The sequence below is a fragment of the Prunus persica genome, chromosome G1 (assembly GCF_000346465.2).
Source record: "Prunus persica cultivar Lovell chromosome G1, Prunus_persica_NCBIv2, whole genome shotgun sequence".
NCBI classification, from domain to species: domain Eukaryota; kingdom Viridiplantae; phylum Streptophyta; class Magnoliopsida; order Rosales; family Rosaceae; genus Prunus; species Prunus persica.
Window position 1 is genome coordinate 41,625,693 of NC_034009.1, and position 14,041 is coordinate 41,639,733.

The window sequence follows — 14,041 nt, forward strand, 5'->3', positions numbered from 1 at the left end:
TCTTTTAATTTTTTTAAATATGAAAAAGTGTGAATTTACCATATTATCCTCATTTAATTAATAATTTGAATTCTTAATGTTTGCATTAACCAAGGGCATTTTCTGGTATTTTGAATGTTTCACCATTCTCTGCCTTTTGCTTTATATATATAGATTATATAAATAAAAAAAAAATTTTAATTTTAATTTCAATTTATGTGGCATAGGTCCTGACCTATTTTACTATTTCATTAAGAGAAATTAGTGAATATTATTAACTTTATGTGCATGTAAATATATAGGTGGTATAGCTAACATTTTCCCTAAAACTTATAAACAAATTTAATAAATGAGAATGTTTTCATCTCCAACTAATTTAACTTATTTTTTTATACATAAGTCGGTTGGTATGCGTGTGCAAAAATTAACAAATAAGTATATGTGAGTTAAGTTAGTTGGCGGATACAGTGACTCCGTCTTTTAATACTTGAGTTCGAATATCATTTCTTGTAATTTAACAATTTGATTAGTTTTTTGATAATAAAAAAAATATAAAAATGAAAGATAATCTCATTGAGCCCAATTTTTGATGTCCTCCTCATATCTCATAGATAGCATATGATATTTGAAAGGGAAGCAGACAGAATAGGACGTTTCATTCAAAATTAAAAGTAGGACTAGTTGAGAATAGAAATTGAACAAGAAAGCCAAATCTCTACTAATAATAGAGAGGTTAATTAATTCGTTACGCGAAAAAACCCAAAACACACTCTATTGTCTATTTGCCTATTTGTCCATCCCCATCACCTGAAAAAGAAAGGAAGGAAAGTCCATCACAACTGTACCCATCATTGGCTTGGCTTCAACTCAAATTCAAGCCACTCTCTCTCTCTCTCTCTCTCTCTCTCTGACATACTATTTCTCCTAAAAATCTTGCTGCAACTCTCTGAATCAGAGAACCCATCTTTTTCTCTTAACACACTCTCTCTAGAATTCTCTCACACTTCAATTGCATGGGAATGAAGGCCAAGCCTCACCACCACCACCACTACAATGGCAATGGCGGTGTTGGTGGAGGTGGGAACGGCAGCGAGAGCAGCAGCAGCACATCACCCAGCCCACCACCGTCACCCCGCCGACACTCCAGCACACTCTCCCACTGCCGCCGGAAGTTCCGGTCCAAACCCATCTCCGTCGTCGCCGGATTTCTTCTCCTCCGCCGATTCCTTCGGTTACTGGTGGTGCTGCCTCTGCTCTACGTCTCTGGGCTTATCATGTGTGTCGGCCCGTTCTCTGGTCTGGTGGGCCATACCCCTCTTCCCGGTTCTGTGTACCGTAGTCACGAAATGTTTGAGCTGCTCTGGCCTCACATTCAGGCTGATAATTCCACCCCAATTGAGGTTTGGCTTCTTGGGTTTCTCTCCTTTATTGTTTTGATGAATACCCTTTTTGTTGCTCTCTGTTTGTTTGGTTTCTGGGAAAATGCAGGAAAAGCGTCGTTCTCCATCAAAAGAGTAAAGCATGAAAAGTAAAAGCAATAAAATGTTTCGACTTCAGATTTTCATTTTGTAGCTAAAGGACAAAAACTTTACTTATACAAGACTATTGCAGCTTAAATCTGTGATTTCAAAATTTTCCCTAAAGTTTTCCGATCAAATAAACAGTAGGATTGTAGCACAGTTACTTAGTTCTCGCTGTTCTTCTCTTTTTCCCAGTGTTTCTCTAAAGAAACGCTTGTACAGTATCTGAATTATATGAACTTTCTGATATCTGAACGTGGAAGTTAGTTATGGGTAGAAGAATTTTATTTGAATTTGGTCTGGGGCATCTTTATTTTGAAAGCAAAAGGAGTTGATAGTTTATGAAAACGGGGAATTTGCAGATAGTCAAACTTTGATGTGGATACGTTTAGATCCTAATTTTGCTTTCAAGTACTACTGTAATGGCCATTATCACTTGCTCAGTTATTTTGCCACTGTGCTCTGCTCCTCAATTGTTGCTGAATTTAACGTGCAGTGAAATTTTGCTATAATGCTATTAACCAAGATGATATGTTGTTTCTTGCTGTAGTTGTCTTCTGTGTGGAGATACAGAAGAAAGCTGAAAGAGCAGAAGCCATGCCCGCCTTCGACTGCTGGACTACAGTTAGGTATTTTCAAGACAGCACAATCTTGTATTAAGATGGCTGCTACAATTTTGACAAACTATTAAATTTACTTGTGGGAAATTGAAGGTTTGGTAGTTTTGGAATCAATGGTCGTAAATCTTTATCTGATAGTTTTTTTTTGGCACCTAATATATTCTCCATTGAATTTCAGAGTCCCCTGGCCCTAGTGTTTACTTGATTGTGGAGGTTAATGGTGGTCTTAACCAACAACGCTCTGCGGTATGCTACTTGTCCTATTATTCTTATATTACTTCAATTTTCATTTGTTTTCTTTGAAAACTAGAGCATTAAGGCTACCAGATATCTATGGTGTGTTTTTTGGTAACTTCACATATCTCCTATGTGCTGGAATATACAGTTTGTTCTTCCTACTAAAACATGCTTTTTCACAGATTTGCAATGCCGTGGCTCTTGCTGGACTCTTGAATGCAATTCTCGTTATTCCTAACTTTGAATTTCATAATGTTTGGAGGGATCCAAGGTAAAGGAACTATATTATTAAAGTCCTGACTCTTAAAACTTTAAATAATAGTTCTTTCAATGAAGAAAATTGATTCAATACTGCATTATAGTTTAGCATTGCCTCATTAATCTTGATAAGTGTGTATAACCATGTCTAACCAACTTCAATGTGTCCGGAGCTAAAATGGGGTTGTCAGGTTCATACGCAGTCGTCATCTAAATGACCAATAACATCTATTGAAAAGCCTGTCATGTGATAGGAGAACTTGGAGCTTATAGACAGCATGAGGAGAATGATCTCTTTATAATCTTGCGTTAAATGATCTTGTGAAATTTCCTTATTGTGCTTTCAATTCAAATATAAAAAAGTATCTTTTGTTTGGCAGCACTTTTGGTGATATATATGATGAAGATCATTTCATAGCCGCCCTTGAAGGCCATGTTAAAGTGGTTAAAGAGCTACCTGAGATGGTATTGGAGAGATATGATCACAGCATCGCTAACATACCAACCCTTCGTGTCCAAGCTTGGGCTCCTGTCCGTTATTACAAAGGAGAAGTTTATCCTATCCTGCAGAGGCAGGGGTAGGTACTGAACTATTTTTTTTTTCCATTCTATATCAATTTTCTTTTTGGAAGTTAATTCTGTTGTTTTTGCTTGCTTTTTGGTTTATGCAGGGTAATCCGCATAGCTCCATTTGCTAATAGATTAGCAATGAATGTCCCACCTTCTATTCAGCATTTAAGATGCCTTGCTAATTATGAAGCATTGAAGTTCTCTTCTCCCATATCAAATTTGGCAAGGAAACTAGTTGAACGAATGACTGAGATGAGTTCAAGGACTGGTGGAAAGTATGTTTCAATCCACCTCCGTTTTGAGGAGGTAATGGAGCTTATTTTCTGTAAATTGTTAAAAGTTTTTGGTTCATCTTATGTTTAATGGTCAAGAAAATTAATCATGTTATCAACTGTCTTTCTTCATCCTGCAGGACATGGTGGCATTCTCATGTTGTTTGTATGATGGGGGAGAGGCTGAAAATAGTGAAATGAATTCAATTCGACAAAAAGGATGGGGAGATAAGTTCAAACGAAAAGGCCGTGTAACTCTGCCTGGTCTCAATCGGATTGATGGAAAATGCCCACTAACCCCTTTGGAGGTAATCTACTTTGATAACTATTATTGCTTTTTAGACCTGTAACTTTGAATGTAAGGTGTTCCAGATAAACCTTTGGCGTTAATCTACTTTGATAACTTTTGTTGCTTTTTAGACCTTTAGAACTTTGAATGTAAGGTATTCCCGATAAACCTTTTTTTAAAGGAGAAAATGTGGTTATGTTAGATTCTAATTTTGTTGTCATAATTCCACATGTATCTCGTACTTTCTTGCTCATAGCTGTCTACCGTGGAGAAATAATCTCTTTCCTGCACATTTGTTGTCAGTGTAGGTTGGAATGATGCTGCGGGGTATGGGGTTTGATAATAGCACTTCAATTTATTTAGCCTCAGGAAAAATCTACTGGGCAGAGAAACATTTAGCCCCTCTGGTAAAGATGTTTCCCTATCTGCATACAAAGGAGTCTCTTGCAACACCAGATGAGCTTGCTCCTTTTAAGGTACATATCTTACTAGCTTTTATTAACTGTGTGCCAAGAGAGTATTTTGGAATTGGTGAAACAATCACTTTGAAATCTACCTCCCCAAAAGTTTATCTACTCTGGCTCTACTTCTATCTTTGAAATTGTAAAGTTCAGCCTGGTTAAATTCATGATTTTAGTAATGGGTTGACAAATGCTATGAACTCCGAAGAAACCAATCTGTACCAAAAATGAAATAGCCACTCTCATGTTGAGCTTCCACATACTTGCTCTAAATCTGGTTATCTCTTTTGCTAGGGATATTCTTCGAGATTGGCAGCTTTGGATTATACAGTATGCTTGTCTAGTGAGGTTTTTGTAACAACACAGGGTGGGAACTTCCCACATTTCCTAATGGGTCATCGGAGATTCCTTAATGGTGGACATGCCAAGACCATTATACCTGATAAGCGCAAGCTTGTTGTTTTACTGCATGACATGAGTATCAGGTATTGTGTAGGTGTAGTTTATGTAAAATAGCGTAGGTGTAGTTTCTGTAAAATAAAAGACTTTCTGCTTGCAACACCCTTTTTAAGATTTCAAGTTTATATATGCTAACAGTAGGCTTATATGCAAACTCTGTATATATTTGGTTTTGCAGCTGGAAAGATTTCAAACTTGAGATGGAAGCAATGCTCACGGAAAGTGACCGCAAGGGAAAGATAATACCTAGAGTGAAAAAATTCACCAAAAAATCTTCTGTATACAGCTACCCTTTGCCAGATTGTGGGTGTCTCCAAAAACACAATAGCACTCGGATTGACCCATCTGCACATTCTTGATTTTCATGACAATCTAGGAGATGAAAAAACAAACCTAAAGCTTCAAAAGTTTCTTTTACCTGTGCCGTCATCAGACACGATTTATATTGGGGCCTTGGCCTCTTTTCTACTGTGGATTTTGAAGCGGCTCATTGCTCTAAAGCCTGTTGGGAAAATGTAGATAGTCCTCACAGCAGGTTTTCCAATTTTGGTTGCAGTAGGATTCCCTTATTTCATGTTATTCTTTTTTCCCTTTTTCGTATGGATATGTCAGGAGCAGCCTCTGGCAATGTTGGGGCATTGTTCAACATTTGTCGTACATAGATTGGATGTTTGACATATAAGTTTTTAGCTAGATATGACATTCCAGCTCGGGTCAGATGGGGTTTAGGGGTTGATACGCTGGTTTTGCAGTTTGATTGTTTTTCGTTAGCCTTCAAGGCATTTCTGAATTCTGAGTACATAAATACTTTGTTCTTGCAAGTTTGCGCATCGTTTTGTATCTTGGAAACAACTTTGATATAGTAAGTACAGCGGCTGCATTGTTTTCTTTAATCAACAGAGAGGAGGATTCGATTTTGGGACCTATTTCGATATTACAAGACCAAGAGTCAGCTTGATATGTGAAAATATTTAGTGTACCAATTGAGATGACTTGTTCTTTCAATATTAAAAAGAGAAATAACGCTAGATTAAGAAGTAGACAGTCATGTACTACTTGTTACATATATATTAACTTCACCTTATGCATTACTATAAACTATTGTTAAATTTTTGTAATGAAAGCAATAAAATTTGATTATGGTTAACCATAATATAACATATGGTACAAAACCAGTGCACTTGTAAACATGAGTTAAGATTACTTCATCATGGAAGTATGCCATGCCCGTGTCTAAGGTAAGGGTAAATATGACATTTTCGGTTTCATCTTTTGCTGTATTTTTTTAAAAAGAAATTTTAAAGTTGATAGACGTTAAAACGACGATATCTGTCAGAATTCATTTGAAGCCTCCGTCGGCGGTGGCGTGGGTGCTTAAACTTGACCACGTGTTAGAAGCCCATGTAAGGCAAAGCACTGGGCCCTCACTACAAACATGTAGGGCCCAGTCTAGCGGCGGGCACGTGCTTGTATTATTGGCGATGCACGAGCTCATATTCAATTGACCATGGAAATTGTGTATTTGAACCGCATAGCTCTAGCTTTGCGCCAATGCGGGCGAGTTCGCGCCTCGAATCACGGCAAATCATTTCATTGCCAATTGATCAAGCTCGGCGTTTGGAATGACGTGTTCCTTGCCAACAATCTGATTTCCATGTACGTTGGATTTCCTTGTTTAGAAGACGCACGGAAAGTGTTCGATGAAATGCCTGACAAGAACGTTGTTACATGGACCACAATGGTCTCTGGTTATACTAATTGTGGGAAACCTGAAAAGGCTGTGAGGCTATATAACCAGATGTTGGAGTCTGATTCAGAGACGCCCAATGGGTTCATGTACTCTGCGGTTCTTAAAGCTTGTGGCATGGTGGGTTACATCAGAACGGGTAAATTGATTCATGAGAGGATATCTAGTGATAGGTTGGAGTTTGACACTGTTTTGATGAATGCCCTTTTGGACATGTACGTAAAATGTGGGAGTTTAAGTGATGCTAAGAAAGTTTTTGATGACATGTCGAGTAAAAACACCACTTCTTGGAACACGATCATTTCGGGGTACACTAAGGCTGATTTGATGGATGAGGCAGTGAATTTGTTTCATCAAATGCAAGAGCCAAATGTTGTATCTTGGAACAGCATTATTGCTGGTTTCGCAAACAATGGAAGCCCACGTGCTTTTGAATTTATGTGTTTAATGCACCGAGAAGGCCTCAGACTCGATGGTTTTACTTTCCCGTGTGCTCTTAAAACCTGCGGTCGCCACGGGTTGCTAGCTTCTGGGAAACAGATTCACTGTTATGCCACAAAGTCAGGTTTTGAGTCTGACTGTTTTACTGTGTCAGCTCTGGTTGATATGTATTCAAATTGCAATGGACTGACTGAAGCCATAAAGCTGTTTGATCAGCACTCAAGGTGCAATGCTTCCATTTCTGATAGTTTGGCACTTTGGAATTCTATGCTTTCAGGATATGTCATTAACGAACACAATAGTGCAGCTTTGGATTTAGTTTCAAAAATCCATTGCTCCGGTGCATGCATGGATTCCTACACTTTCAGCGGTGCTTTAAAGGCTTGCATCAGCTTACTCAACTTGAGACTTGGTCGTCAAGTGCATGGCTTGGTTGTCACCACAGGGTACGAGTTATATCATATTGTTGGAAGCATTCTTATAGATCTCTATGCAAGACTGGGGAACATTAAGGAAGCATTAGGATTGTTTGACAGGCTTCCGAAAAAAGACACTGTAGCTTGGTCTGGTTTGATCATAGGGTGTGCTACAAAGGGACTAAGCTGGCTAGCCTTTTCACTGTTTCGGGATATGGTGTATTTGGATATTGAAGTAGATCAATTTGTCATTTCGTTTATTCTAAAAGTTTGTTCTAGTTTAACCTCTCTTGGAAGTGGCAAACAGGTTCATGCTTTCTGTGTTAAGAGTGGATATGAATCTGAGGAAGTTGTAGTAACATCCTTGCTTGATGTGTACTCAAAATGTGGTGAAATTGAGGATGGGTTAGCTCTGTTTGATTCTTTGGAAGAAAGAGACACCGTATGTTGGACGGGGATAATTGTGGGGTGTGGGCAAAATGGAAGAGCAGAGGAAGCAATTAGATTATTCCATCAGATGATAGAAGCAGGATTGAAGCCAAATGAAATTACATATCTAGGTGTTCTTTCTGCCTGTAGGCATGCTGGACTAGTTGAAGAGGCACGGACCATATTCAATTCCATGAAAATTGAACATGGAGTGGAACCTGGTTTAGAGCATTATTATTGCATGGTTGACATTCTCGGTCAAGCTGGATACTTTAAAGAGGCAGAACAGTTAATTGCTGAAATGCCATTTGAGCCTGACCCAATCATATGGAGAACATTGCTCGGGGCCTGTGGAACTCATAAAAACACTGAACTTGTTAATGTTATTGCTGATCACATTCTCACAACTTTGCCAGAAGACCCTTCCACATATGTGACACTTTCAAATGTTTATGCAGAATTGGGAATGTGGAATGATTTAAGCAAGGTTAGAGCAGCTGTCAAGAAAGTGGGTGCAAAAGAAGCAGGAAGGAGCTGGATTGAAGTTTGAAGTTAAGAAATACTGCATTTTTAAATTGTATATGGTGCAGAAACTAACTTCCTTTGCATCCATATTTGGACGAACTACGATGCAGATACCATTCTGAAGTTAAGTCCCTACACGAGCTTAATCTCCGAAAAGAATCTCCGAAAACAGATGGCCCTTGGTGGCATAGTCCAAGGAGATTTTATTTTATTTTATGGTATGGTATGTCAAACCACTTCCTTAACTCTGTTTTAATTTTAAACCTACAAATCAATCTGATTTTTTTCCCTCTTTCTTGAGGTTGAAATTTGGATCTAGCCAAGCCATCAAAAATTTCCCCTCTTAATAGAAGAAAATGATAGAAGCAGACTAATTTACTTATGTAGTTCAACTGTGCTTTTCATTTTGTGCTTCTGCTGTCACTTGTCTATCATATTTGTTTTGTTTACTTATTGTTGTTTTCCTGTTTAATGCAGGTTTTGATACAGCTAACTGCATCATCTAAATGCACAGTTGCTCAGAAAGATCTCGGTACATAACCCTTATCTCTGGTCTATGCATAACTAATTTCTATTTTATCATTGCTTCCTTCTTGCCATAAAAGGAAAGATACGCATTCCTCTTGGTCTTCACCTAATAAATCATATTTTCCTTGTATGGCAGAAGGGGGGAAAAAAGAGAGAAGCCAATTGAGCTGATCAGTTGTCAATTTTGCCTCTAGTCTTGCATGTGCCAATTGTTATCTTTCTGTCAAATAGGCTTTAACTACAAGTTATTGCTCTCATCCCAATCCAGGAAGAGGGTAAAAGATAAGATGGTCCTGGAAATTAAACCGGGTAAGCTGGTCCAACCCAAATGAGCTTGACCCGACAGAATTGGAGCAACAAGAGGAACATGGGTGGGCTCCACCAGTTGCAGGCAGTGAGGTCCTCCATCTTCACTGTTGAACGCAGATAAAACAGATCTTTGCTTTGTAAGGCCTCCACCGTGCAGAAATGGCAGAGAACTCTTTGTCATTTTCCCCCTCCTCCTCCTGACCTGACCCTTTCTCTCTCCTCTTTATAAAGTGAGAGCATGAGCTTCCCTTTCCTCAAGCATGCCTTGGATTATTCTTTCTTTTTCAGTTTTTTTACTGTCATCTATGGCTCATAACATAAAGTTAATACAGAAAAGCTACACAGATATTTACGTATAAAAAAAATTCATAATTTTCGCGCCTTTCTATTTTTGGCGCCAAACTTGACCGTATGGTGAAATTATTCTGGTGCATTACTAATTACCACCTCATCTGTATATATATACATCGATTGAAAATGTGCAACATGTCATTTTCTAAAACAATTAAAGCATTTTTTAAATAATTTTATTCTAAAAGGTCAAAAAAGAGAGGTTATAATCTTGTATAAAAGATAAACGGAAGTATCATTGATTGAAGTGATGATACGGTATCTGTGTTTAGAGGTGGAAAGTAAATAAATTATTATTTTAATTATATATATATATGAAATTATAAATAAATATCAAAAGTAGAGAGATGGGAGAGATCATGGAAACAAGTTGACTAAAAAAAGGAAGAAATCGGATGAGGACAAAATCGAGCCATACCGTTGCATGCACCATTGTTGTTGTTAGAACTTAGAACCTTCTAATCAAACACCAAGAAAATTCCAAATGATGAGACAATGAGTACAAAAAAAGAGTCAAGAATTAGTAAAACTAGGGCGGGGCCCTCATATCAAGAATCCATGCGTAACCTTCTATCCTTATTGCTTTGCTCAGTAAAAACAAGACCAGAAGACATGAAATGACACAAGATTTGGAAGGTAGCTTCTGCCCTAGCAAGAGAATGCATTGAGCAGATTAGCATTTGAATTGAATTCATGGTGCAATGGGCAACATATTTTAAATCTTATTTATTTTTAATGGTTAAATACTTTTTTGGTCATTAACTTTTACATGAAAATTCAATTTGGTTTCTGAAAAAAAAAAAGTCAAATTGTTCAATATATTTTCCAAAGTTTACAATTTATAGACATTAAGTTATATTCCATTAAGTACAGTTTTTTTTTATAAAGTTTCACAAATTGAGAGAAATCTTGGGTTGAAATTGAAATTATGAGGTATAAGGAAAATAAAAAAGCCAAATCAAATTAAAATGAATTTAACAACTTTCTAATATATTTTGATGCTCTATCGCCTTGATTACGTCTCCTTGCCATCAAAAGTCACAATATGGTTCTCACTCAATCGATTCAAGCTTCAATATAGCATCCAATTTGACCTCTCACAATTTCGATTTGAACCCAAGATTTCCTCCAATTTGTTAAACCCTAATAGTACAACATATCCTAACTCGTAAAAAAATAAAAATAAAAACTGCACTTAAAGAAAGTTAATGGAAGATAATAAAATGTTTATAAATTGTAAATTTTACAAAACACAGTGACCAAATTGAATTTTCAAGTAAAACACAGTGACTAAAATAATATTTAACCCCATTTTTAATAATTAAAGTTGAAAGAGGTTTTGAGTTTGAATATCCATTTCCTGTGGAGTCTAATATCTAATACTAAAAAAGATTGTGTTACTTTTGACCTCTCAGTGTGTGAGCACATGAAAAATATGAGAACCTACTTGTATTCATGTTTGTTCCTTTCATTTAGTCTGTTTGTTTCCCTTTCGCTTAGCCTTGAAAGCGCAAGCTTGTCCATTTCCTTTTGTTTGATGTAAAGCTGCCTACCCTTCTTTAAGCTCGTATCAAACTTTCAAGGCCAAAGAACTTAGGAGGAGCCCTTAATAATGGCCTAATTGGGAATTTGGGGCCATTAGGTTGGACTTGGACATTAAAGCTTGATGATTATTGTATTGTATTTCTGACTTGTAGTTTCTCAAGGAATTATTATTTTCTTCCTTCTTCCCTCACAACTTACATTGCAACGGGAATGCAAATAGAAATTTAGATTAAAGAGACCAAAAAATTTACCCCCTTGGTCGGATTAAGATATACAAATTCCAAAACCCAGTTTTCACGTAATGTCACCTTAGTCATTAATGCACTAACAGTTACACAAATTTTTATGCAAATAATTTATCTAAACCAGCATGACTCCTTTGTCATTTAGCATCTGTCAGCTGGCACCAAGAACTTTAGGGTTCCTCGTTGACCCAACAAAAATGATCTAAACAATTCCACCAATCTATGTGCATGCACATCCTTCTAAGTTCTAAACTGATAGACTGATCATAGTGGATCACTTCACTCACTCCCCACAGATCACCAAATTTTAGACAATATTCAAAAGATTATACAGACAAATTACAGTTTGATGCATATGCATAAATTTTCCTTATACATAAACAGCTAAACGAGTCAAAGGAGAATTGAGTCTTAATCATCTCAGCAATATATAACATAAGTGTGGCCAAAAACTCATTAAAAAGTTTAGAAACCTCCATATATGACAACAAAACAAGGCAAAATAGCCTTGGGATTAAACACATACAACTCATCCAAATTAGAGTAAACTCCCACAGCTCCAGCCACAGAGTCATACTCTTCCATACCAATGGGTCCAATACCAATACTATCCTCCATGTTCTTCTTCACCCTCCCTGCAATCACACGACAAACCAGCATTGCCCTCTTGCCATTGTCCTCTGCAGCAACCACAGCCTTGTCATGAGCTCTTCCACTTGTTGCTGTTGTCAAAATGCCGTCTTCGATTAGGTCTCCAGAGAACTTATTGAACCCATTTTTTATTATGCTGCAGATATTGCAATGTGGAATTGAGTTGCAGAGATTGGAGGAGCCGTTTAGGCCTAGTGAGCACACAAATGTGGTGCTGTGGAACCTGAGGAGCTCATTGCCGTCTGCAATGCAGCGAGGGTGTTTCTTGGGGAGCTTGGTGGCTTTGGCTTTGATGGATTCTCTGTACTCTTCAAATTTGGAGATGGTCTTTTGGGTGTTGTGGACTTTGAGGATGCGGTCGATTTTACATATTGGGGTCTGTTTCTTTAGCCAGCTGGACTGGAATATGATCTCCACTATGTTCTTGCTTGTGTCTTCAGGACCCAGTTCAGAAACTGTGGATTTTGTGATAGAGATTAAAAAAATTGAAACTTTGAGCATGGTTTTCTGAAATTTATTTGAAAAGACTGAAAATTTGAACATGGTTTTCTGTAAATTGTGTATTGATATTGGTAACATGTTTTGGAAATGATGCAGGAAGAGGAATGGTGCTCATGAACTCATTGTAACTAGCTAGTAACAGAAATTAATTCTGCATTGAAGTGTGAGAAAGAGAGAGAGAGAGAGAGAGAGAGAGAGAGAGGTTCTGAAACTGAAAGTTTATGGCTTCACAAGTCCTAGCTGATAATACTTATTATAAGCTCAGAGCGTAGAGATAAATTAATTTTTAATGTACCTTTTCTGTTATGAATAAAGACATTTAATTATTAAACGCAATAAAGGGTTTTCTCAGATCACATCACATGCGTGCATGATTAAAATTGTTGAGAATTGTGAGAGGTACCTGCATGCCTAACAGCCTGATGAAGCTCCAAGTTCTCAGCTTTCATGAAAATCTCACCACATTCAGGACATGAACAAATGCTGCCTCTCAGAGAAGGGTCTCTAGCAAAACCAAGAACAGGATCAACCACCATTCTGCACTCATAGCAGCCAGAGAATCTCCTGAAAGGCATTGCTCTAAAAGACCCACCACCAACAGTAGAATTATTAGTAGATACTGCAGATAATGAAGAAGAAGAGGTAGAAACAACCCCATTGAGCTCATGCAGAGGAGCTTTCATGGATCTGCTTGAAGTTTCATTACTGTTACTTGAACCCATTGAAGCCCTTTTCTTATGAACGTCAGGAGATCCTATTTCAGGCCTGTGCATGATTTTGGTGTTGTTACACAGTGAGCCAGAGCATCTCATTTTCTTGCTTTTCTTGGCAGCATTACTTTCCTCCATGGCTTGCTCATGCTGTTGTTGTTGTTGCAGTAGCTGCTGTTTGCGCTCTTGTTGTAGCTGAAGTGGTTGGAGATGTTTACAGGTCAATAAGCCTCTTACAACAGACCAATAGGGTGGCTTCTCTGTCTTTTGGGGCTTCTGGTTCTGGTTTTGGTTCTGTTTCTGAGCCTTTTGGTGTATTTGCTTGTTGGGTTTTCTTTGGGTTTTGAGTTTAGAGGTAGCCATGGCTGAAGAAGACTTCTAATTTGTGGTGTTTGAGCTGAGTAAAATGGTGGTTTGTGGTTTTAGTTTCAGAATTGCAGATGGGGGTTCTTTCAGAGACATGAGCTGAGACTGACAGCTGGGTGGGGTTGCAAAGGAGCTCCCTTTGCTTGCTTTTGTAGAAAGCTTTTTCTAGATTAGGGTTCTGTGGGGCTTTTCTTGTTGTGTGTACAGAAGTTGATTTATAAATAGATAAGTGATTGATCTGTGTAAAGATATTGTTATTTGTTAATGATGGGGGAGTGATGCTTGGATGGCAAGAGAAGAGAAAATTATGGGTTGCACATATTTAATATATCTCTTATTACTACTGAGTCAGTGACAAAAAAGAAACATAGCTTGGGATGAAGATTCAAAACTTCAAATCTTATATGATTCAAAAAACCCTTCAAATCTCATACATGATTATCAATTGAAACATATTGATATTACTACATTCAAAAAATAACAAAAAGTGGAAAGAGTTCTACATATTTTTTATGGTAGTTGTGTTTCTTTTACTATTAAGAAATAAAAACCATTCAAACAACATGATCTGTTTTTCAAATGGCATTAGTGTGATGTTAACCATTTGTTATA

The 14,041-nt window shown here is 37.5% G+C and overlaps 3 protein-coding genes across 6 annotated transcripts; 2 read left to right on the forward strand and 1 right to left on the reverse strand.

Moving 5' to 3' along the window:
• Window positions 774-5,399, forward strand: LOC18791332 (uncharacterized protein At1g04910). Its single transcript, XM_007221733.2, has 10 exons — window positions 774-1,379; window positions 2,050-2,128; window positions 2,298-2,365; window positions 2,539-2,627; window positions 2,995-3,192; window positions 3,286-3,490; window positions 3,597-3,764; window positions 4,054-4,221; window positions 4,501-4,691; window positions 4,844-5,399. Exons 1-10 carry the CDS (start codon window positions 993-995, stop codon window positions 5,022-5,024), a joined length of 1,734 nt encoding a protein of 577 aa, XP_007221795.2. The 5' UTR covers window positions 774-992; the 3' UTR covers window positions 5,025-5,399.
• LOC18788325 (pentatricopeptide repeat-containing protein At4g08210) lies at window positions 6,007-9,496 on the forward strand. Of its 4 annotated transcripts, none has more exons than XM_020560701.1 (3): window positions 6,007-8,446; window positions 8,701-8,755; window positions 8,888-9,496. In XM_020560701.1, exon 1 carries the CDS (start codon window positions 6,173-6,175, stop codon window positions 8,246-8,248), a length of 2,076 nt encoding a protein of 691 aa, XP_020416290.1. In that variant the 5' UTR covers window positions 6,007-6,172; the 3' UTR covers window positions 8,249-8,446; window positions 8,701-8,755; window positions 8,888-9,496. The 4 variants fall into 4 exon arrangements, with proteins under 4 accessions (XP_020416290.1, XP_020416302.1, XP_007224379.1 ...); XM_020560713.1 differs by having other exon boundaries at window positions 9,020-9,496; XM_007224317.2 differs by having other exon boundaries at window positions 6,007-8,441.
• Window positions 11,606-13,750, reverse strand: LOC18790788. Its single transcript, XM_007224275.2, has 2 exons — window positions 12,757-13,750; window positions 11,606-12,307 (listed from the first exon to the last, which is right to left on the reverse strand). The coding sequence occupies exons 1-2, from the start codon at window positions 13,424-13,426 to the stop codon at window positions 11,667-11,669; spliced, it is 1,311 nt and encodes a 436-aa protein (XP_007224337.1). The 5' UTR covers window positions 13,427-13,750; the 3' UTR covers window positions 11,606-11,666.

Bases quoted from the DNA above. Each gene is read 5' to 3' on its own strand.
- LOC18790788 (XM_007224275.2), bottom strand. From the start codon at position 13,426: ATGGCTACCTCTAAACTCAAAACCCAAAGAAAACCCAACAAGCAAATA. The intron at 12,308-12,756 runs GTACCTCTCACA...CAAAATCCACAG, and splicing joins TCAGGCTGTTAGGCATGCAG to TTTCTGAACTGGGTCCTGAA.
- LOC18788325 (XM_020560701.1), top strand. From the start codon at position 6,173: ATGGAAATTGTGTATTTGAACCGCATAGCTCTAGCTTTGCGCCAATGC.
- LOC18791332 (XM_007221733.2), top strand. From the start codon at position 993: ATGGGAATGAAGGCCAAGCCTCACCACCACCACCACTACAATGGCAAT. The intron at 1,380-2,049 runs GTTTGGCTTCTT...TTCTTGCTGTAG, and splicing joins ATAATTCCACCCCAATTGAG to TTGTCTTCTGTGTGGAGATA. The intron at 4,692-4,843 runs GTATTGTGTAGG...TTGGTTTTGCAG, and splicing joins CTGCATGACATGAGTATCAG to CTGGAAAGATTTCAAACTTG.